The 20,456-nt window shown below is 49.1% G+C and overlaps 9 protein-coding genes across 9 annotated transcripts; 4 read left to right on the forward strand and 5 right to left on the reverse strand.

The window, feature by feature from the left end:
- Nucleotides 1–565: 565 nt before the first annotated feature.
- Nucleotides 566–3,180, reverse strand: EDB93DRAFT_1251070 (uncharacterized protein; the record flags this gene model as incomplete). The annotated part of the gene is made up of 3 exons (XM_041453109.1): nt 566–2,763; nt 2,836–3,039; nt 3,087–3,180. 3 exons carry the CDS (start codon nt 3,178–3,180, stop codon nt 566–568), a joined length of 2,496 nt encoding a protein of 831 aa, XP_041307009.1.
- Nucleotides 3,181–4,141: 961 nt separating this feature from the next.
- Nucleotides 4,142–5,062, reverse strand: EDB93DRAFT_1104495 (uncharacterized protein; the record flags this gene model as incomplete). Its single annotated transcript, XM_041447418.1, has 4 exons — nt 4,142–4,273; nt 4,357–4,773; nt 4,832–4,943; nt 5,034–5,062. The coding sequence occupies 4 exons, from the start codon at nt 5,060–5,062 to the stop codon at nt 4,142–4,144; spliced, it is 690 nt and encodes a 229-aa protein (XP_041307010.1).
- Nucleotides 5,063–5,673: 611 nt separating this feature from the next.
- On the forward strand, nt 5,674–8,402 carry EDB93DRAFT_1149703 (ribosomal protein S5 domain 2-type protein). Its single transcript, XM_041449641.1, has 11 exons — nt 5,674–5,859; nt 5,908–5,994; nt 6,052–6,059; nt 6,111–6,409; nt 6,511–6,755; nt 6,861–6,983; nt 7,044–7,423; nt 7,518–7,616; nt 7,725–7,904; nt 7,956–8,114; nt 8,172–8,402. The coding sequence occupies exons 1-11, from the start codon at nt 5,768–5,770 to the stop codon at nt 8,189–8,191; spliced, it is 1,692 nt and encodes a 563-aa protein (XP_041307011.1). The 5' UTR covers nt 5,674–5,767; the 3' UTR covers nt 8,192–8,402.
- A 397-nt stretch (nt 8,403–8,799) lies between these two features.
- EDB93DRAFT_1086653 (galactose mutarotase-like domain-containing protein) lies at nt 8,800–10,579 on the forward strand (the record flags this gene model as incomplete). The annotated part of the gene is made up of 8 exons (XM_041445984.1): nt 8,800–8,865; nt 9,006–9,162; nt 9,287–9,609; nt 9,658–9,747; nt 9,810–10,121; nt 10,179–10,278; nt 10,325–10,350; nt 10,448–10,579. 8 exons carry the CDS (start codon nt 8,800–8,802, stop codon nt 10,577–10,579), a joined length of 1,206 nt encoding a protein of 401 aa, XP_041307012.1.
- Nucleotides 10,580–11,145: 566 nt separating this feature from the next.
- On the reverse strand, nt 11,146–11,930 carry EDB93DRAFT_484649 (uncharacterized protein). The gene is made up of 2 exons (XM_041456518.1): nt 11,366–11,930; nt 11,146–11,316 (listed from the first exon to the last, which is right to left on the reverse strand). Exons 1-2 carry the CDS (start codon nt 11,785–11,787, stop codon nt 11,280–11,282), a joined length of 459 nt encoding a protein of 152 aa, XP_041307013.1. The 5' UTR covers nt 11,788–11,930; the 3' UTR covers nt 11,146–11,279.
- A 348-nt stretch (nt 11,931–12,278) lies between these two features.
- EDB93DRAFT_1286229 (uncharacterized protein) lies at nt 12,279–16,440 on the forward strand (the record flags this gene model as incomplete). The annotated part of the gene is made up of 4 exons (XM_041454506.1): nt 12,279–12,685; nt 12,857–13,417; nt 13,484–16,152; nt 16,206–16,440. Exons 1-4 carry the CDS (start codon nt 12,650–12,652, stop codon nt 16,438–16,440), a joined length of 3,501 nt encoding a protein of 1,166 aa, XP_041307014.1. The 5' UTR covers nt 12,279–12,649.
- A 288-nt stretch (nt 16,441–16,728) lies between these two features.
- On the forward strand, nt 16,729–17,790 carry EDB93DRAFT_484836 (Plectin/S10 domain-containing protein). Its single transcript, XM_041456519.1, has 4 exons — nt 16,729–17,015; nt 17,094–17,146; nt 17,209–17,392; nt 17,441–17,790. Exons 2-4 carry the CDS (start codon nt 17,095–17,097, stop codon nt 17,646–17,648), a joined length of 444 nt encoding a protein of 147 aa, XP_041307015.1. The 5' UTR covers nt 16,729–17,015; nt 17,094; the 3' UTR covers nt 17,649–17,790.
- Nucleotides 17,791–17,811: 21 nt separating this feature from the next.
- EDB93DRAFT_1251076 (uncharacterized protein) lies at nt 17,812–19,611 on the reverse strand (the record flags this gene model as incomplete). The annotated part of the gene is made up of 2 exons (XM_041453110.1): nt 17,812–17,914; nt 17,966–19,611. The coding sequence occupies 2 exons, from the start codon at nt 19,609–19,611 to the stop codon at nt 17,812–17,814; spliced, it is 1,749 nt and encodes a 582-aa protein (XP_041307016.1).
- A 287-nt stretch (nt 19,612–19,898) lies between these two features.
- Nucleotides 19,899–20,410, reverse strand: EDB93DRAFT_1086658 (phosphatase inhibitor-domain-containing protein; the record flags this gene model as incomplete). Its single annotated transcript, XM_041445985.1, has 2 exons — nt 19,899–20,146; nt 20,203–20,410. 2 exons carry the CDS (start codon nt 20,408–20,410, stop codon nt 19,899–19,901), a joined length of 456 nt encoding a protein of 151 aa, XP_041307017.1.
- Nucleotides 20,411–20,456: the final 46 nt, after the last annotated feature.

Below are 20,456 nucleotides of genomic sequence, written 5' to 3' on the forward strand. Positions count from 1 at the left end.
GTCAAAAGGTGGCCGCGTCCGTAACGTAGTCCTGTGAGTGCAAGATCTCAGATCCCAATTGAATAACCGTAAACGGAAGAACCCCTTGTCTTTATTATATGTACAACTTGCATCCTACTATACACACTATGAGTACATGAGGCAAGAGTTCGAAAGCAAATTGAACACATCACCCTAATCCATAGGAATAACTACATGGTAATTAAGGCGACTACTATTACAACGTAAATGGACAGCGAGGATGACGGAGGATGACGCGGACGAAGTATGACATGCAAGTGCAAATTATGTGTGGGAGATGCAACGATACGAGGAAGGTCGGGGGGAAGCGCAGCATAAGGATGAGTAAAACGCGCGGCAGAGGAGGGAGAGAAACCCCGCCCTGCAGTATCAGTAGCATGTTCGCGGGTGGAGCATGCGAGTACTAAAGTACGATAGAAAAGAGAGAGATAAACGCAACAGTGCCGCGTGATTAGACAAGACAATGAGAAAACAGACACCTTAACATATGCGAGAGACACCAGATTATAGAAGATCCACATGTTGGCAGAATCCAGCAAGAAAATCACCACCCTGAGTAGTGGTAGTCGTCCGCCCAACTTCGATTTCGAGCCATTGCGCGTCGCTTCCGCTCATCCCTATCCTGAGCCTCTGCGCTCCTAGTAGCGCTAGGATTCTCGCCAACGGAAGTTGTCGAAGAAAGCGGTCGCAACCCACCAAGCACGTTATTGTTCGCACGTCTTGCGTTTGCAGCTGGGTTGGTAGTACTGCTTACCTGCCGCTCCCACAATAATTGCCTCCGCATGCTCTCTGACAGTTCTGTACGAAGCATTATTCGCCGGGTTGTGCGCGGCGTCATGGGTATTGCAGGAGCGGGAAGGTTGTACGGATGACCAAGGGGTATAGGTGTTGTGGATTGCGCGGCAGGAGCGACATGATTCACCGCCACATTAGGCTGAACCAGTTGCGACGCATTGCCGTTTTCCGGTGCGCGCCGCGACATTAGCGCTTGAAGCCTCTGCTGGGCTACACTGCGCGATACCTGGATCTTATCGTCGTCGTCGTCGTCGTCATTGTCCTCACCACTCTCATCTTCCATCTCTTCCTCCTTCGGGCGTCCCTTTGGCCTATACCCCCCTTTCTCGTTCTCCGTCCCCTTCATTCCAGACGATGAGGGCTTCGAGCTCGATGTAGCAGTGATTTGCGCAGCTAGGGGTAACGCCGCCGAACTTTTACTTGTCTGCAGCCTTGCAGGCCCCGCAAACCCACTAGCACTCCTTTGTGGAGCCTGCACCTGCTCAGCTTCACGCTGAGCCTGCCGTTGCATCCGCACAAGATCCGCGGTTGAATGACTCAAGCGATACGGATGATTTGGCGGGAATATTGCAGGGTTGGGGTTCATAAGCTGAGAAAGTAGCCCTGACTGTGTGCGATTGAGATTCGAGTATGAACGCTTGGGAACCTTGGCGAAGAGGTCACGTTGGCGCTGAGCCTCCAGTGCAGCTCCACGTAGTCCACTTTCCTCAGTTTCACGGGCTTTGTCTTCAGCATCCATATCCTCAGAGGCCCATCCGGAGTCATCCGCATCAGTGGTCTCGTAGTCTTCCTCCGAGGTACTGGCGACAACGATGGTTTTCCGCTGTTGGGGACCCGTGCCACTACTTGTATCAGCAGCAGCATTGACAACGCCATGAGCATTTCCGTTGACTACGGTGTTACCACTCGCAGCAGAAAGGGGAGCCACGACTAGCCGTGCAGGCTTTGCATCGGTAACCGTCATACCGTTAAGCACAGTGCCCAATCCATTAACTACAGGGGCAGGTGGGGGTGGGGGTGGAGTGAGCTTCGCCGAACTCCCATTAGCAGATTTGGACCCATTCGACGAGTTCGAACCAATATTAAACATAGCACGCGGTTTACTATCCTGATTCGAATGCTTGCGCTGAATCGAAGGTCCGATGTGCCTTGCCGAGTAGGTCCGTTTTGCCAAGGCCGGCCGAACAGACGATCTCCCCAATTCCTTGCCCTTCTTTGGCTTAGTACCGGCACGATCTTTCTCCTTCAGCTCTTTCGTTACTTCTTTCTCATTATCAGTGCTGCGTATCTGACTGGAGGCCGGGCTCGACGCATCGAACAAATCAACGCGGCTCTTACCGCTCTCCGTTGAACCATCGCATTCCGGAGACACATCCTCAGGGCTCTGCTGCAAAAAAAACCTTCCAGAGACCTTCGAGGACTCGGCGCCTCGGGCCGGAGACGGTGATAGTTCGTTTGGTGGGGGTGACTGCGGGAGCGGCTGTTCCGCTTGCGCTTGACGTTTCATGATTAGTGTGGGCGGGGGAAGCGGCGGTAGAAGGAACGTTGATGAAGGCTGTGAAGCATGGATTGGTTCTTCGCTGAGGGAGGGCGTCATCGGTGGAGTAGGTTGGGGCGTGGGATTGACGACGACAACGCGCGGAAAGTAAGCTTCTGTAGAGGTAGGTGTCGAAGGGAGTTGAACGGATGGCACGGTAGGTTGCTGAAGCGAAGGCGGAGATGGCGTCTTGTCGGGTATAAGAGCATTATTTGGCAACATGTCTATTATTATTCGGCCAACAAACGAAGACGATTTGGGGCGGAAGGAAGTGCTGAGAGGCGGTGCTACGGGGGTGCCTGATGAGAATTGGGGTATGCACAGACGCTCAGGAACAACAGGACTCGTCGTAGATGCAGGGGATGGAGGATGTTGATATATAGATGTCGAACGCGGGCAAGGGGGTGTGCCTACATGTGCGGAACACAAGGAGAACGCGAGAGATGAGCAAAGACGAAAAAGGAAATGATCCTCGGACATACCTAATGGCTGGACTACCTCGACAGGGTCGGTAAGGGGGAAGAACGAGTTACGGGTATCGGACGATACTTTGAGATTCGAGATGGAATCCGGTGTAGGAGGCAGGTATGACTGCTGAGCGAGAATAAGCTCACGGTGCCATAGCCTCCAAGAGATATTCTCAAGTCTTCGGCCATCCTGAAGCGACTCCTTGCACTTTGTGAAAACTAGAAAGAGAATTAGAAAGCTGACTGATAACATAGCTAGAACTTACTAGTCCAGAGAGCTGAGAGGGCATCTTGCCCTTGAAGATCTTTCACTGCATCGGGTGTGACAGAGAGAACAGGTGCAGGGAAGGTTGTGAGCATGGAGATGGGGTAAAGTCAAGGACGTTAGAAGATACGAGCGCCTTTGGGAACTGTAATCAACGTTTGAAATCGCGAGAAGACCTTGGGTGCTAAAAATCCCAGTTGTTCTAGAATGAGGGATTCAGGGAATTCTGGTATTTAGTTTGCCGGACCAGATATCGGACTTGACAGATATCAGGCGCTGGTCTTAACACGCCCTTGCAAGGCCTTGTATGGTCTTGAATGTAGGAAGAGAAGGATGTGAGAGAGAGCTACTTGAAGAGTGAGGTTTCATTGAAACCACTTGTCCCGATTTGCACCTTTTGGCCCTGTGGTTTCCCGGTCCGACCGCCAGCACAACGACACCGGCCTCATGCCCTGACACCCCCGATTATCCTGATTTTTTTTTATTTCCATCCCTACAACAACTCAGACTCAAATTTGAATCATGTGCATGGTCACCAGTTCTCCTTTCCACGTAAACCAACAGCCAACTTCAATATCTGCCAGATCGTTCGTGGCAACACCCTTGCGCAGGCAACCCTTGAGTTAATAAACTTTTTTTAACCAATCTGCTTAAACAAATTCTTTTGGGGTAAAATCACGCTATCACTCAATTTTTTATTTTATGGTTTGAGACGTGAGATCGACGACGAGACAGGAGAAACAAGTCGCAATTATCAGGACTCATCTCATACGAGATGAAAAAACGGACCCGACATCCTGCGAAGTTCAACGTCAATGCGAAATATGGCTGACATAGTAGTAGATATATCTGGCTTGCGAACGAATTGGCGGAAGTAGTATATACACTAACACGAGCTGCTTCTGGTGTAGCACCGGCGTTTATAGTACTAGGTTTGACCCTGAATTCCCGCGGATTGCAACTTGTGGGGTACATACTGTGCGGGTTACTCGGTCTGCACACGTACTTAGATGCGGGGACATTCAAATGATCAGGTGGACTCTGCCTCACCTCGGACTAGCGGTAGAACTCCGGCATCGGCATCTCATTTTTACAAGTTCCTTTTTCGAGGTGATATTTCAACCCATTTGCATTCAAGTATGTCTGTTTTGCCATTAGGGTTGATTTCTTCTCTTGAATACGCCGAGCCTAGACTTACTTTGGTGCAATCAGGACGCTAAACAGCGGAAATTAACAGAGCGAGCTTGTGGGCGTAATCAAATAATGCTTACGGGACAATTATATGTCTTGTCTTTTTTTCGTTGACCAGGTCGATGGACTCGTTTTCCAGTGCGAACTGGCTTGCTCTTCACTTTTGTGAACGAGTTTTGTGATAGACATTCCTCTGAACTCGTCTCTACAGGACTGATCGACTCTGAACTGCCAGAGGGTGAAGAGCGATCGGATGCTGATTCGAAACAAAATTCCGGGTCAAGAAACGCCACAGGAGCCTTTGGTGCAGGATAGCCCAATACAAAACTCTTGTAAGGACCTTCGTTCTCGTGATCTAAAACGCGCAGGATGGGACTAGGGTTCGGGTACACAGCATTCCCAGCGTTGTCGAACACTACAACATGTGCTTCCTCAAAGTGATCCACCAATGAGTGAAGGTCTCTGAGAGACAACCCGCAACATGTGAAATCGGAGCACTGAGATATACGCGTCACATCAGTCCCCACGATCAAAAAAAATAGAGAACGAGCCCACAATAGTTTGTTCACGTTCGACGAATGGCGTGTCGTCGGACCATGGCGACAAGGAACGTGGCAGTGATCCGGCGTGTACGGATATGGGCGGGGCATACTGAGACCACGGGTATCTGAGAGTGTAATAAAAAAAGGCATGATCTGTTAGCATTTCGGTTCCAAGTCAAGGGAACGAGTATGGGCAGTGGGTGTTCTAAACTTACTGGATCTCTAGGTGTTCGTAACTGGTCATGCCGGCAGGGTTGAAATCTGGGGGTGGCAGCGAAGATGAAAGCAGTTGTGATGGGTGAGCAGATGAGATTGACGCGAGGGGGTGTCGATCTGGGCCACTATATAATAACAATGGGGAGCCGCGGATCAGGTGTGATAGCAGCCCGCGGGATCTAACTGATACAACGTCGAGTGGTCTACAAGAGAACTGATGGTGGTCGACCTCGAAGACTTGATCGATGGTGATAACAAGGAAGACTGTAAGTCGGCGCAAAAGAGGCCGTACATGACTGATAAAGGGGCAAGCAATTAATTATAATGAAGACAAAATAGTAGAAAGTCACCAACGAGCTCGAGGATAAATGGATGATTCTTCATGAAATTAACTTCTTTTCCTGCGCGTGATGCAGGTACAAGAATAAGGGTACACTTGCACGAGTCTCAGATTGATCGGGCCGGAGCATGCATGCATAGCAGTCCCTTGCAGATCAGCCAGGTCATGGCGACAGCATATTGATCAGGAGAGTAATCATGTTTTCGTTGAGGGTGGATCAGTTTGGGGCTCGACTACAGCTCCATATCGTACAATATCTACGTGACCATCGCCATACTGTTCCATATAACAAAGGCAAACAAACGCAAGTACGCATCAATAATTCACCCGGGCCGCCCTTGCTCTGCACCGAGGCTCGGCAGGGCTGGGGCAGTTCATTTCATACTTACAAGGATGACAGTTCTTCCAGCAGCTGATGCACCAATCCCCATCTTTACCACCCTGAATGAAGTATATGGCAGTCTTGCGACAGCAGCCAGACATGCGTGAGTCTGGACTCTAGGTCGGCACTAATATCTAATTTCTCTGAGTAGAGAACGCTGGGATGACCTTGTCAGAGAGTTTGAGTCCAAGTTCGGGCATAAACCTACCTATGTCACCCGAGCCCCAGGCCGAGTCAAGTACGTTCACACTCCCTCCTTTTCCCACTGGCGTTCATCATTCACCGTATAACACAGCCTCATTGGTACTATGATTTCATTAATTGTCCGCGGTATGCAATGCTAACTGACGGCAGGTGAACACATAGATTACGCCGACTTCGGCGTTTTTCCAGCCGCTATAGAACATGATATTCTCATTGCTTGTGCTCCGCGGTCAGCGTCTACCGCTGCTGCGCATCCTGAGGGCCATGCGCCGGGCTCTGTCGTAGCTGAGAACCTTCACACTCGTTACGCACGCCAGGTCTTCTGGCCGACTCGCAGTCACACGCTTGGCGATGATGTTCCCCTTGACGCTGTGCGCGTCGCTCCCTGGCACTTGGATATCGATAAAAGCGAGTTACGGTGGGAGAGTTATGTCAAGGCAGGATATTATGTATGTGTCTTTGCCCCTGTCCTATTCATTCTCTAGTTTGGGGCGTTCCTCGCCTTCACTTCAATTCTCCATGGATGTCCGTATCCTAATTGTCGGTATAGGGTGTTCTAAATCACTTCTTCTCTCCATCGTCCATATCCCCCGTCCCTGTTCCTGTTGACATTCTCGTCACTGGAAATGTTCCCCCTGGCTCTGGTCTCTCAAGCAGTGCAGCCATGGTCGTCTCCAGTACGCTGGCATTTTTGGCGGCCAACGATATTTTTGACGGGGAAAAGGCCCCAACCAAGGGTGAGCTGGTAAATATGGCAGTGGAGAATGAGAGACGAGTCGGAGTGAATAGTGGAGGGTGAGTGTCGCTTTACCTGGTCCTTTTTTGTGGCAACTTTGTGTTTAAATTTAGCTCTCGATATGTAGTGTTTTCCACGTAGCTAACTGTTCACTTTCCTTGCAGGATGGACCAATCAGCTTCCGTGATCGCTCTTCCTGGCAGCGCGCTATATGTTTCTTTCGTGCCTTCCCTTCATGCGGAACCAATCGTACTTCCGCGCGATGCCGTGTTAGTCTGTGCTAATAGGTACATATAGCCAGTTCATAACTGTCCAAAACTTCCTGACAGATTTAATATCGGTGACAGCCTAGTGGTCTCCAACAAAGCAGAAAACGCTAAACATCAATACAACCTCCGCGTTGTGGAGACTCTTGCAGCCGCCCGCCTTCTCTCTCATCATCTTAATCTCCAAGTCGACTCCGCAGATGGTGACAACACGAAGCGGCGTCTTGTGACCCTACGTGAAGTCCTTGGTCGGAAGAGCGGCTTCTATCAAGATGAGCAAGATGCGCAGTCGGAAGATCTTGTGCAGCTTCAGAAAGGGTTGGTGAACATGTTGGGAAATACTATGGACTATTTGTTGCCAAATTTTGGTGATAGAACAGATATTTCCTTAGATGAGATGATTCAGAAGAGTGGGATGAACGAGGCAGAATTTAAGGAGTCGTATTTTTCGGGGGTGGACGGTAAGCTTTCTTATGGTGCCATTTTATTCATCACTCTAACTTGCTAAACTCCCATGCTCGTCCTGACATCTTTTTCTATTTAAACATCCATCAGTGGAAACAACTAACTTTGAGCTGTATCTACGTGCTCGACACGTTTTTGAAGAGGCGCTCAGAGTGCTACAGTTCAGGGAGGTCTGCTTAGTTGAAGGAGGTGCAGTTTTTTTCCCTTGGGCCTTGGGTGTTTTGTGACGATTAAATAACACTATCTGCACTCGACGATGCTGATCGACATATTGCCCATCAACCTTTTACTCACCAGGCAACGAAGAATCCAAACTCCAGACCCTCGGTAAACTTATGAATGACTCACACGACAGTTGTGACAGGCAATTCGAATGCTCCCATCCGAAAGTGAACGAACTCGTCTGTGTTGCGCGGAGCTTCAAGGAATTGGAGACAGGACGGGGAAAGGGGAGAATATATGGGAGTCGTATGACTGGTACGTTCTGTTTCATACAACTTGTTTCCCTCTGATTTGATGCGCTTGAAGGCGCTGGCTGGGGTGGTTGCACCGTCTCTCTCATACACCGAGACGATGTTGAGGCGTTCATCATGCATGTGAAGAAGAAATATGCGCCATATGAGAGTATGAGCGAGGAGGACCTCGCAAGCTGTGTGTTTGCGACAGAGCCGGGGATGGGCGCGTGTGGTAATTTTTTGGTTTTGATTCTGAGAGTTATTCGGCGTGCTGATGTTCCTCGGACAGTGTTCAAGTTGACGGAATGACCATCAGACTGGAAAGCCAGTCAGGATGTCTACTTGACCAGAGTACACGAGGGCACCACTCGGGTGTTGGTGAGAGGTTTGGGAGAGGATGCGACGCTGGACTGACTGTACTTACTATTAGTTTTGTTGAAGCACAGGAACTTCAAGTGTATTATGCTAGCCTCTTCTTTGCAGAGTAAAATGAGATGACTTCGCTCGTGCGTTCAGATAACAGACCTGACGTGTTTCCTGTGGAGACAGCACATCCATTGTCAGGTGATGATACGACGGGATTTGTCGTAGGTTTGTATGTTTTTCAAATTCATAAAACCATCCAAACTATTATAATACCACTGCTCGACGCACAATTCTCACGAGCCTTGGACCGTAAATACCCACTACAAAGGGCGGAAAGCAAGCAACACGGGACATAATGGAAAAGCGATATCAGGGCAAGTGGTTATCTCTCTCATCGGCAATAACCCCGCCGCTTGCTGTTGAGGTGAGTGTTCTGGTTGTTCGACTTCACTATAGTACTAGCAGTCTGGGTATACGACCCCGAGTTTGTGTATTGTAAAGGACAGTTTATGCCGGAATGAATCTCGAGTGAAGACTAATGATATTGACTCATGAATGTACAGGTCCTCCCGCATGGCGTGACCATCCATAGGATCATTGTGCAAGTAGAGGGAAAGGTTTGTGCTGCATCTCCTCTGTGACTATAATTACTGACCAAATACTACTCGTTGCGAATATGACATATTTCATCAAAATCATCCCCCGCCTTTTATAATACTTTCCCTTCACGACTATTCATTAATCGAAACGAAATTAGACACACGATATCCTCATCGGTCCTGAAGATCCCAAAGACTATGAGACATTCAAATACACAAACACCATCATCGGACGGTATGCCAACCGCGTGCGGGTTGGGGAACATATAGTCAAGAAGGATGGATTCGAGAGCTTGACAAAGCCCGTTAGCAATGGTGGGTTCCATGATATCAAGGCTGTCGATCGATTTCTTCGTGCTCTATTCTGGTCTTGGTCTCGAATCTTGCCCTTCTTCCACTCCTCAAACATGTACCTCTGTCTAACCCGCCATCTCGCCAGAGTCTCCTGAAGTTTCTTTGCACGGCGGTCTCCTGGGGTTTGATTTTGCAGTTTGGCAGTGCTTGCCCCTCGAAAATGCCAAGCTCTTCACACCTGCTGAGATCCGCACTATCCAGAGCTCCTCTGAGTCATCTGATAATGCAGCTATCTATGCATACACATCAAAAGACGGAGATCAAGGTTATCCAGGGGAGTTGTACCTCGAGACGCTCGTTGCGCTGCTCCCTCCTGCACAAAGTGAGAAAGGAAAGGTGGGAAGCATAGTGATCTTGTACAGGGCAAGGTTAACAAATGAGGGTGTCACTCCCATTAATTTGACACAAGTATGTGTCTGAATGATCTTGAAGAAGATAAGTGCTGATCCAATTTAGCACTGGGGATTCAACCTCGATGCAAGCTTGCAGGAGGGTGAAAATGGGAATGATAAGCTTTCAGTGAAGAATCACAAGCTAAATATCAAGGTGCGCCAGGAGTCGTACCTCTGTTACTCTATTCCTTGGGGCTAAGAGCACGCACATCCTAGGCGAGCCACATTGCTGAGCTCCTTCCAAATGGTCTCCCCTCCGGAAAATACTGCCCAGTCGGCGGCACAGTGCACGAACACGACGACAAACTAATCAAAGAGGGATATCCAAACTATGGGTATGACCACTACTATCTTCTTGCTCCTCGCCCATGCGAACAAATTTCGCCACACCGTATATCTGCAAAAGAATTTGATACTGCAGGAGAGGAACTAAATATGGTAAAAGAGATATTTGAGAGCACGAATGAACCGGTGGTCCAGTTGAAAAGCGAGAAATCGGGGTTGAAGGTCGATTTTGATTCGAACCGTGTGTTTGCCCTTCAACTTGCGCTTACTCGTGTGATGTCGAATATGTGACGCACAGAGGCTGGCCTTATGTTCTACACGAACAACCATCCGAACAAGCAGTTTCGAAAGAAGATTCACGGCAATTCGGGAATGAAGGACGACGGGTATATCAATGGCTGTACGTCCCAGACCCTCTCATGTATTTTTACTGAATCTCCCTTCAGCTGCAGCATTCCTCGAGTTTCACGAGGTACGTCACTTCTTTGTCTTTTGTTTGTTTTTTCTGGGTGCCTTCAACATTCTCATCTGCACGACTGTCATCCTACGGCATCGCTGACTATGTTTAGCCACTCTCTGCTTTCCTCCACCCCGAAGCGACACCGAACAGTACAGACACGCTTCTTACGTCCAACGAGATCTACAACAATTTTGTCCGTGCAGATATCTTTGTGGACAGTGAGCACGTTCGGGGCGGTTGATAGGATGTTGCGAAGTATTCTCTGACTTTAAAAAGCAGAGCCTCGAGGGTTTTGTTGGCTAGAAACGACTACTCATCACGGTCTGTTCCTTTGTAAAGTATCACGGTTCCGGGTCTTAGAAGGGTCGTACATTGTATTGATTTATAAATACAGTAGGCTGCAAACGGCACCCCGTGGTGAGTGCATCCACGAGGTATCACATTAATCTACTTGCCACAATTAACTTCTGCCTGAGAGAAGCAAACACACTGACAGTGTGAATGCACACGAAATATGTGAATCAGACAACAGTGATAATCTTAAGATGCTATGTGGGCACGAGATCCAAGCAACATCCGGCAGTGACGCACATTAAACGACGAATCCGAAAATAATGCCAAGGTTCCATATGAGATGTTGAAATTTGAGAACATGTACTGGTCCGTAGTTGCATAGGGACAGTACAACTGGCTGCCTTCTGCGGCTTCGGGGCTGGCAAGCTAGCGGTCGGCAAATTGCATGAAGGGACCTATGTACTTGTCGCACGTCAAACCCTTCGGTGGGTTGACGGAGACTAATTCCGTGTAGTAGCAGTGAATGGCTTCCCCGCCAATAGCCACGAAGATGTATTGATTATCCAGTGAGATATCATTCACGGACCTTGACCAATGAGACCTTCGATGATGTATACGAGAGGAGAGACCTTATATATCCATTTCCATCAATTAAGCTCCATGAATGACTCGATTACGCCGTCACTGGTGTGCTGTTAGTATGATGCAACGTCATTCAAATCGAGCATCTCACAAGATCAAGAGGAATATAAGGAAAGTTGTAAAGTACAGGGCTACAACTGAAGTGGTCAGTGCCATGGACGCGATGCCATGTCCAAGCATGGTATAAAACAACAGGACGGCGACAGGGAGCACGAGGAATATGTAGTCTGCCAGTCGGCCCGTGAAAAATCTGACAGTCCAATAACAGCAGAGAAAGAACATCGCCGCCCTTGGCATGTTCCAAAGAAACTCAGCAGCAAGTTGTGACACGACGAGAGCGGTCCAGTGATACATCCTACTAGAACATTCACGGGTTTCGTACGCTGTATGGAAGGTAATGAACTGGTGCGACCATGAGGTAGCGAAGACGGAATACTGGACGCTGGGCTGCTGCTGTTGTGGGCAAGTACGACCATGTTCGTGCATCTTTTCGATCTGAACCTGAAGTTGCATTGCCTCTCATGAACTTTTCCAGACATGATACCAATCAGTTGTGGAGGCCGCAGCTGCCCCTGCACCAATCACGTCAAGTATATATTCCGCAATTGAATGCATTGGTAAGCACCATACCTGGCACGACTCCACCTTACTTACGGATTGGCGCCAGGGTCGCAGCATGGGACACCATAGTTCAGGATGGTCGATGAATTCTCGCTAATGTTGCCGAAGTAAACAGTCCGTCCACCCTTGCCGAGGAGGAGTAATCTGTCAAAGACCTGGAAGAGCTCCGCTGAAGGCTGATGAATCCTGACATAGAGTTCTGGGGTGGTGTCATCAGCTATTCACATAGCAGGACCGGCCCACCCTCCAAAGATGACTCGATCAAAAGTCAAACGTCAATCCAGCCTAGATGTTGCTATCAATGGGAAGCTGCGATCCAGCTTTTGTGCAAACCTGGTTTACAAGCGAAACATTCTCATAGCCAGGACCCTGAGGGACGAGAGTGGAGCAAACTTCGTTAAGCGTATGAAACTCGTTCACAACAAGTGAACCAAACCCCAACCACAAAGGCCAAGACAGCGATATTGATACTAAGCCAATGAGAAGGGATGGAATGTTCCACGTTCAGCCACATGATTCACCGCAAGCCTGTTGGAGCAGTTGGCCAAGGGATTGCATATCCACCATAGAATGATATCAAAGGGCGAAGATACCGTGACCGCTAGCAGCCATTGCGTTATGGCAGGTTTTGAAGCTTGCAGCAATAGTTCTGAAGAATGACTTCATGGTTTGCGACAACAAGAAGATAAAAGGGTAAATATATGCTGTCGTGCATCAGGGCGAGTTTGAAAGCCGAGTACAAACAGGATGAAAAATGTGCGGCAGAACGTTGCAATCCAACCGGCAGAAAGTAAGTAAGTTGCAATTGCCAGTTTAGCATTGATTTTCAGTCACGTGCTGTCGTCACGTCGACTTGGAATTAGCACAATCAGTTGAACATCTCCCTCTCGAGCCATTTCATCATCTTTCTCACTCCATTTTACCTCTCTTTATCAACATATTTGTACCAACACTCAAATAGATCCTATTGGCGCTCAAAATGATTCCTCCAGAGATCCAAGTCACTGCTTGGGCATTTCTTCTGGACACGCTGCTTCGCATTTTCAACATACGCGTGACGCAGGCTTTGTACACCCTCCCATATCTTCAGCCATATCTACTTCTCGGACCTAGTTCTCCTCATTTACACTCGAAAAATGGCATACTTCCAGAGGGTTTGGCTCACTTTCAGCCATCATTTTCAACATCAATAGCCACATCTTCTCCTATCTCTTCATACGATAAAGCTACTACAACGTTAACACTACTATCTCCAACCTCGACACCTTGGGTTCTTGATCCGCTGGCGGAACCTAGCCACGCTTTCTGGTTTCACAATCCACCCCCAGGCGCACTCCACCCATCACAGAAGCGCATGCGCAACGTAATATTCCCTTCCTGGGTGCGCCAGCAGGAACCCGCGCCTGGCGAGAAGCAGCACAAAGCACTCGCCCCTTTCTCCCCGCGCATAATCACCTTCTGTCCTGTCCTGCTTTTCACCCGTTATGCCCTCACTTTGAGTGCAGCATACCTCATACTATCGGTGAGTCCTATACCCCCGAAGCCGATCGCCTTAAACTGACATACCCCGGTGATATCTTCTGCACAGGTCCTCGCGATGCTCGTCGCTGCACCATTCGAACGGTCTTCGGAGGTTGTAGTTTGTGATGCACTGCTTATCAACCCTGGTGTGGCGAGCCTTATGAGAGGGATATTTCAGATGATAGAGCCAGGTGCCGCAGTCGCTCGGTGTGTCGTGGCATTTCCCATGCCTGCCCTCCGTTGGTCATGGTCCATCACGAAAGAAGTAATCTCCAAGCTCGGTTACTGTCTCCGCACTGGTACAGCGCGCCTTGTCAAGATCCTAGCAGCGTGCTTCAGCAAGGTTACTCACATATCGTCTATCGCTGTTCATTACACCACTATTTTCGTGGTGACTGCACGGAGGTGGCCGCTCTTCATGCTTAACCGGTTTTATTCCTTGCTCGCTGCATGCCTCTGTTGGATCTCAATGGGTATCGAGGCGATCCACTATGTCGTGCAGAGGAAACCGGCCACAAAAACACAAATTCCGATCATTACCATCACGCCTGCTGAAAACGATGAGACGAGCGCATGTGAGAGCGTCGATATTGCCGCACTGCTGGAGGAAATCAGTGATGGAACTACTGGACTCGAGCCGCATCTGGGGGATGCAAGCCCAAGTTCCGAAGATTGTCTTGAAGACGGCATTATCGACGAGTTGCAGATCGATAAACCCTTGCTCCATACATCTTGTGGCCAGATCAGTGGTGAAGACGAGCTTTTGGTTATCGAACGACACGCCTTACTGGGCGGACAGGAAGTGCATACCGATTGTTCAGACCTCAAAATCAGGCTAGACGCTCCTGACGATACCGTGCCTGACGCGATCACCGGGAAACCTGAGATTTACGCCACCTGTTCACGGGATTCTGGAGGCCCAGTGGTAGTTAAAATCGAGGGTCCAGAAGCCTATTCGCCATTAGTGCCTTCCGGGGATGATGAAGCAACGGCGACAGCCTCAATTCCTTGCAAAACAGGGTATCCTATTACCCGACTGACGCCAAAAGAAAGAGCTCCTGACGAGCAGCCGATGTACTCGGAAGGAGCCGTCTACAAAAAAACTATTCCCGGCAGCGCCGAGCTTGGAGCTATGAAACAGAAGGGTTTCCATAATAATCGGGATGTTGTCAATCCGTGTGTCGTGATTGATGTCCCTGAACTGAAAGGTCCTAGTCATTGTCCAGGGACTAAGTCATCAGTGGATGAATCCCCTAGCGATCCAGCTGCGGACAGCATAAAGCTTCATGGGGTCATTCAGGCGGATTCTTTGACACCTAGTCACAGCGCGGCCTCTGAGCCTTCATTGATTATCCATGGCGAGAATGAAAGGCGGTTTGACAATTCAACTGTTCATCGTCAAGAGAACAGCGATCAACGCGAAGACAACAGCCCTAACAAGATGTGCTTGGCACCAGGTAATGAAATGTTCATGCCCGAGGCGATTATGGAAACGAAAGAGTTAGCCTTCATCCCCTCTTCGGCTCCACAGAAGACGCACATTAAGGAGGATGTTTTGTTTATGACGATGCCCGAGGCTTCGATACATGGCGAATTTTCCTCCGTACAGCTGTCTGCACACGACGATCAACCGTCGACATCTCAGAACACCAAGGGATGCCCTCCAAGTATGAAGGAAGGCCCTACTAAAATAGCGTCAGATGACAAACTTTATTCTGCATCTAATTCCAATCTTGAAGGTCAGGAGACGAACAGTGAGATGTGGGATTTTCTAAAATTGGGAACGAACGCACCTTTCCACCGGCTCTTGTCCGCATCTATCCACGCTCCTTCGGCACAGTCATCAGAATCGATTCAGAATCATTGTATCGGGGAAACTATCGAGTCCGGCTCCGCAATGCCCCAGTCAGGAAGACCGCCACACGTGCTTCTTAGCGAGAACTTCTTGAATCATCATGCGGGGTCTTTTACACCCCAAGGCTTAGTTCTGAAAAGTACGTTAATGAAGTATGACCCGCCTCTGCGACTCGTTGGACCAGGCCTGGAACAAGGCGACCACGCTTTGAATGTGAACCTCCCAAACCCTACCCCGGGCCATTCAAGGAAGTACATGACTGATCTACCTGATCACATTGCATTGAAGGCCTATAGACCGCGGTCCTTGCACTCTGCCAGAGCCTACGCGACTCATCGAAACGTTCCCCCTCGGATGACCGTTTCGGGTTCCAATCACATAAAAACTCACAGAGGTCCTTCAACACACGGGCCCGTCCCTGATTGGGCAGCTGAGGCTGCTGCGGAGCGAAGGTTTGTAGATATGCATATCTCCGCGCCGAAAGTGTATCTGGGAACGTCAGCAGCCCACGGGGCCTCGTTGCACCAGCCTTCAGGTACAACGACACTACGCATGCCCATTTCGGAAGATATTTTCAGTCCAGCTCCCCAGCGTGTCACATCCAAAGTGGCCAGATGGGCTGCCGAAGTAAACCGCGCGCGAGAGCCTGCAATGAGTCAAATTTTCGAGGGTTCTAGTCTCGATGCGCAGGTCAAGGGTTGTCGTCAGGGTACTCAACAGACACCGCTCCTTCTGAACCGTAAAACAAACACAACGTTATCACGGGACGATATGCCAACTGTTTTCCCAAGCGCAGCTGGAGCTGCTTATCACAGTCAAGGGCCAGTGTCTTCCGAATTTGCAAAACGGGCCGTTGAAATGCGCGATAAAGAGCAAACAAAGTACGAGGATTTCCTATCAAAAATGGTTGACAAAGTATTAATGAGAATTTCAGGACTGTCCAGGGGCAGTACAACTCTTACTACGAATCCCTTTGCGCAAGGAATAAGGAAGATATCATATTAGAGGCGAGACACATCAACGCGGATATGGGGAAGCTGCCTTCGACCAGACAATCTCCTACTACAATGAGCGACCTCAGCCTGAACGAGTGGTTTAGTCGGGCAAGGAATCCAATTTCCGGAGACGACATCGAGAGGATGATCCGCGTGCTCGAAAGGGGGGCCTGAGCTGTAAAATTCCTACGGACCATGGTTGCAAGTCTCGTCATTCAGCCGTCATGATTGTTGGAAGAGTCTTATGCATCAAGCCTGTAAACAATACTAGTGTCGGTGCGATTCTGTGTGTTTTTACCACCTTTTGCCTTTGTTTTGTATCAATGTAGCTGAGCATGGCATATTATATGATATTGCCTTACCTTGAAAACAAATCGTATCAGTTTCTGTGATCCCTCAGGCCTTAGAATCAGATAGATCTAAGGAAGTCTTTACAGGTTTACTTCTCGTAAAGTGCAAACGTTCGCCTTGGGTAGAGTTCCTTTTTTGGAAATATTCATACTCCGCCGTTGCTCGTTGAAACCTAGTCCGAAAGGCACGCGTACGCTGTCCAGCTCGACGTCAAGACTCATTTCAAGGCCCTTCCTGCCCGTCAAATCCTTGTGAGTACTGTTCATGCTGTTTGGGGTATGTTGGGATGCAAAGAAGAGTGTCAGAAACTCCCCATGGCTGGATGAGCTACCTCCCAATTGGATGACATGACTGACTCCAGTCTTCCTCAGCCGGACAAGTGCGAAATCATCATCGCAGTACGTTTGATTCCTATGAGCACTGTCCAACCTATTTTAACTCTCACCCAGCTTCCGCATTTTATTCAATTAGCCCAGCATGATTATCACCAAACAAAACAGGCGCACCATCTACGAGAACCTCTTCAAGGGTGGGTCATTGGCATACAGGCCTTGCGATGGCTTTCCAGAGCTCATTATCGATTGATCTCAGAGGGTGTTCTGGTCGCCAAGAAAGATTACAACGCGCCGAAGCATGAAGAGCTCGATGTTCCTAACCTCCAGGTCATCAAGGCTATGCAGAGCCTGACCTCCAAGGGCTTTGTCAAGACCCAATTTTCGTGGCAGTGGTATTACTATGTCCTGACCCCTGAAGGCGTTGAATATCTCAGGGAGTGGTGTGTAGTCTTATCATATCGTATCTACCCGGACTCATGTATCAATAGGCTACACCTCCCCAACGAGATCGTCCCTTCGACTCACAAGCGGGCTGCTCGCCCCCCACGCCCAGCAACTGTACGCCCTGGTGGTGGCGACGGTGCTTACCGCGCGCCTCGCGGCGACCGCGACGATTACCGGAAGAAGGAGGGTGGTGCGCCAGGCGATTACAGGCCATCATTCGCAGGTGTTGGTCGGGGTGCACCTAGAGAGTAGGTGGTCGGTTTTTATGAGGCGCTATGAGTTCGGACAGAGTGCTAGAACTTGCTTCCCTCGGTGATCGCAAAATTTTGTATGAGCATGTTCCATGCATGACTATACTATGCTCTCCTTCGCGTTCTTTCTCATCTGTCTACTTCAACTTCAGGAGCTAAGCTCGCTACCATTCTCCGAATAATTCCACAACGTTGCGGATGTCCAGAGCGATTTCCTTATCCCTCCTGACGCTTTCTCGGAATTCGACTATTTGCTTCGAAGAGGAACTGTCGTCTGTCGTCGATCAAATATTACCAAATGCTGTCATGAAAACGCACCTCGTCTTGCTGCAAGCCCTAGATCCGCTGACAAACACCTGAGACTGCATCGACACTAACTTATCTAGGATACCTGAAACTCCCGAGTCCTTCTGAATCTCTTCAAACTGAACGTTCCCTTCGAACATTCTTAACCTCTTTATCTGTGATGGTAGCTCGGTCATGGCATATCCGTCTAAATCACCGCCCGTCCGAAATGCGTCCTGAAGGATGTTCATGGCTTCCTCAATTTCCGGCGTAACAGCTCGGAAAGTCCCAGATCTCGCGCTCTTAGTCTTCACGCCACTTGGCTGTTTTGAAAAGGTGTGATAGTCGGTAGCTAACCAGACCAGCTGAAGCCCCGAGTCATCGTCTTCGAGCACTGAACGAAGAGTAGAGACGAGCGATGCTGCACACCACGCAAGATTTTCTACCGGGACGCGTTCTAGTTGCCAATGCACCGCAATATAGGGTCCTGTGAAGCTGGCCAATCTTTCCGCAAGCTCAACAAGCGCATGAGAGTATTGCAGATCTATGTTGGGCTCAGGGAAGATTGGGCGGCGGAGATCCCACTCGATGGCTAACACGTCAGATAGCCGAAGCGCGGCAAGCTCGTCTGAGAAATGTTCCACGGAATCCACAGCCTCTGAGAGAATCTGGATTAGATGCCAGCTTGTCGATTGCTTGATCGGATTGTTGCGATAGAACGTGAAGGAAGTCATAGAAGAGCTTTGATGAAGTCTGGGAAATTTTGAGTCCAGACAGGAAGCAACTTTGTGATCTGCAAGGCCATAATCGATGGTGAAATCGTCGTCAGTGAGAGGATCTGGTAGTGAATCTCGTTCCCCGACACTGAAAGAGATGGTTCTGCTTGTAGGTAAGATAGAACGCGTTTCACTCCAATTGTCAAACACAGTGAAAGGCAAAGTGTTGATAGCAGGGAGGGCGCTTCTGAGCAAATCCACGTCGTAATATGAATCGAGTGGCCATTTGGAGCAAGCTCCTATACGATTGTTGCCTACATTCGGGAGAACGAGAGTGCGATTCAGGCTGCTTGCGAGGATAGCTAGTTGGTGGAGATGGAAATAGGCTTTGGGTTCTTGCTCCGCGATGTGAAGGGGAAGAAGAAAACGACAGGGAAACGAACCACAAACTGATTCGTCGAATCGGGCTGCGTCAGCACCTGCCAAAGCTGTCAGTATACTGGGAGCGTGAACGGCTGCACGTTCAAGTTCTGAAACATCTTTAGACTCAGGAATTCTGGTGACAATCGGGGGCCATTTGAGATGGGGTCGTGAGACTGTCAAGGGAGATAAATCGTGATGATCATCGGGTCCGTGGATATCATGAAGGACATGAAGGACGGTTCTGTCAATGACTTTTGGTGACGGTGCCAGTGAACGTATTCGAGTTGAACCTATTTCGATATATGATGGAGTAGGTGAAGTCCCTGTGCGTCGCGACGCTAATTTCGACAACGAGATATAGAGAGTACCAGTTATGATAATTGCAACGACAAAACCAGCAAACTGTAAAAAGTTGGGCGAAGGCGGATGAGTCGGACCACGATGCCGTTGTTTTAATCTTGGAGACGGCGAACGCGCTCGATACGACGAGGGATTTGTCGTTTCTCGCAAGCGTTTTGGCCTTTTGAAAGGATGATACATGGTTGAAGTACCAAGTCAAGGTCACAGTTCAAGTCGTAGAAATTGGAGCCTCCATTATAGTAGGAGTCAGAAACTTCCACAACTCGAACAGGAGCAAGACGTCTCTAAAATGATCATAATCCAAATGTATGCGGTACATATGCTCCCTGAAGGTATGCGAATAAGCGTATTATATATTCTACAAATCTATGGGTAGAGTACCGAGGATATATAGCCCGACGGATAGGCTTGACATGCCCATCGTCAGAGCAACGCTCCATACTCGATGACTTCAACCACATACCTAATTACTTTTTTTTTGGCGTGCGCTCATACGCATTACCACTCGAGCCTGCTTCTTCGACCTCATGAATCACTCCCCCGTTAGGGGCCCCACGTGTAGTAAGTCTGTCACTATGCCCATTTCCTTCTAAATGATGCATCCTTCTCTGACGTGGGCAATCACTATGCTGACAGTCTGAATCAGAGTCTGACTCAGATGATTCTTCCTCAGATGATTCGTCAAACCGTCGAGGCTTGTGGTATATACAGCAGACTAGGGGGGTGGTCCAGTCAACACCGCCACAAGAATTCAAGACTGATCACACTCACTCTTTGACTTTTTCTTTCCGCATCCTTCATTGTCAATCACGTCTTCATCCCATGCAACTCGCTGACGGGTTTTGCGTGATTCTCCTCGCAATCTGAGAGTTCCCACAGCCCCAGGCTCATCTTCTGATCGTGGCTGCGAATCTTGTAGAGAAATCGTCCGGGATCCGTCAGCAGGCGGAGATGTGTGTGCCCTTGTCTGAGAAGTCATTATTGATCAGGGACAATGTTACTTTGAGTAAATTGGAATGGATGGA

This window comes from Suillus bovinus (assembly GCF_016758785.1).
Source record: "Suillus bovinus strain UH-Sbo-P2 chromosome Unknown EDB93scaffold_33, whole genome shotgun sequence".
NCBI lineage: Eukaryota > Fungi > Basidiomycota > Agaricomycetes > Boletales > Suillaceae > Suillus > Suillus bovinus.

What these genes read in the sequence shown, in the direction of transcription:
- EDB93DRAFT_1149703 (XM_041449641.1), top strand. Translation starts at nt 5,768, where the DNA reads ATGACAGTTCTTCCAGCAGCTGATGCACCAATCCCCATCTTTACCACC. An exon ending in GGTCTGCTTAGTTGAAGGAG is followed by an intron (nt 7,617 to 7,724) that starts GTGCAGTTTTTT and finishes TTTACTCACCAG; the next exon opens with GCAACGAAGAATCCAAACTC. An exon ending in GCCGGGGATGGGCGCGTGTG is followed by an intron (nt 8,115 to 8,171) that starts GTAATTTTTTGG and finishes TTCCTCGGACAG; the next exon opens with TGTTCAAGTTGACGGAATGA.
- EDB93DRAFT_484649 (XM_041456518.1), bottom strand. Translation starts at nt 11,787, where the DNA reads ATGCAACTTCAGGTTCAGATCGAAAAGATGCACGAACATGGTCGTACT. An exon ending in CTTATATTCCTCTTGATCTT is followed by an intron (nt 11,317 to 11,365) that starts GTGAGATGCTCG and finishes ACAGCACACCAG; the next exon opens with TGACGGCGTAATCGAGTCAT.
- EDB93DRAFT_484836 (XM_041456519.1), top strand. Translation starts at nt 17,095, where the DNA reads ATGATTATCACCAAACAAAACAGGCGCACCATCTACGAGAACCTCTTC. An exon ending in CTACGAGAACCTCTTCAAGG is followed by an intron (nt 17,147 to 17,208) that starts GTGGGTCATTGG and finishes GATTGATCTCAG; the next exon opens with AGGGTGTTCTGGTCGCCAAG. An exon ending in GTTGAATATCTCAGGGAGTG is followed by an intron (nt 17,393 to 17,440) that starts GTGTGTAGTCTT and finishes ATGTATCAATAG; the next exon opens with GCTACACCTCCCCAACGAGA.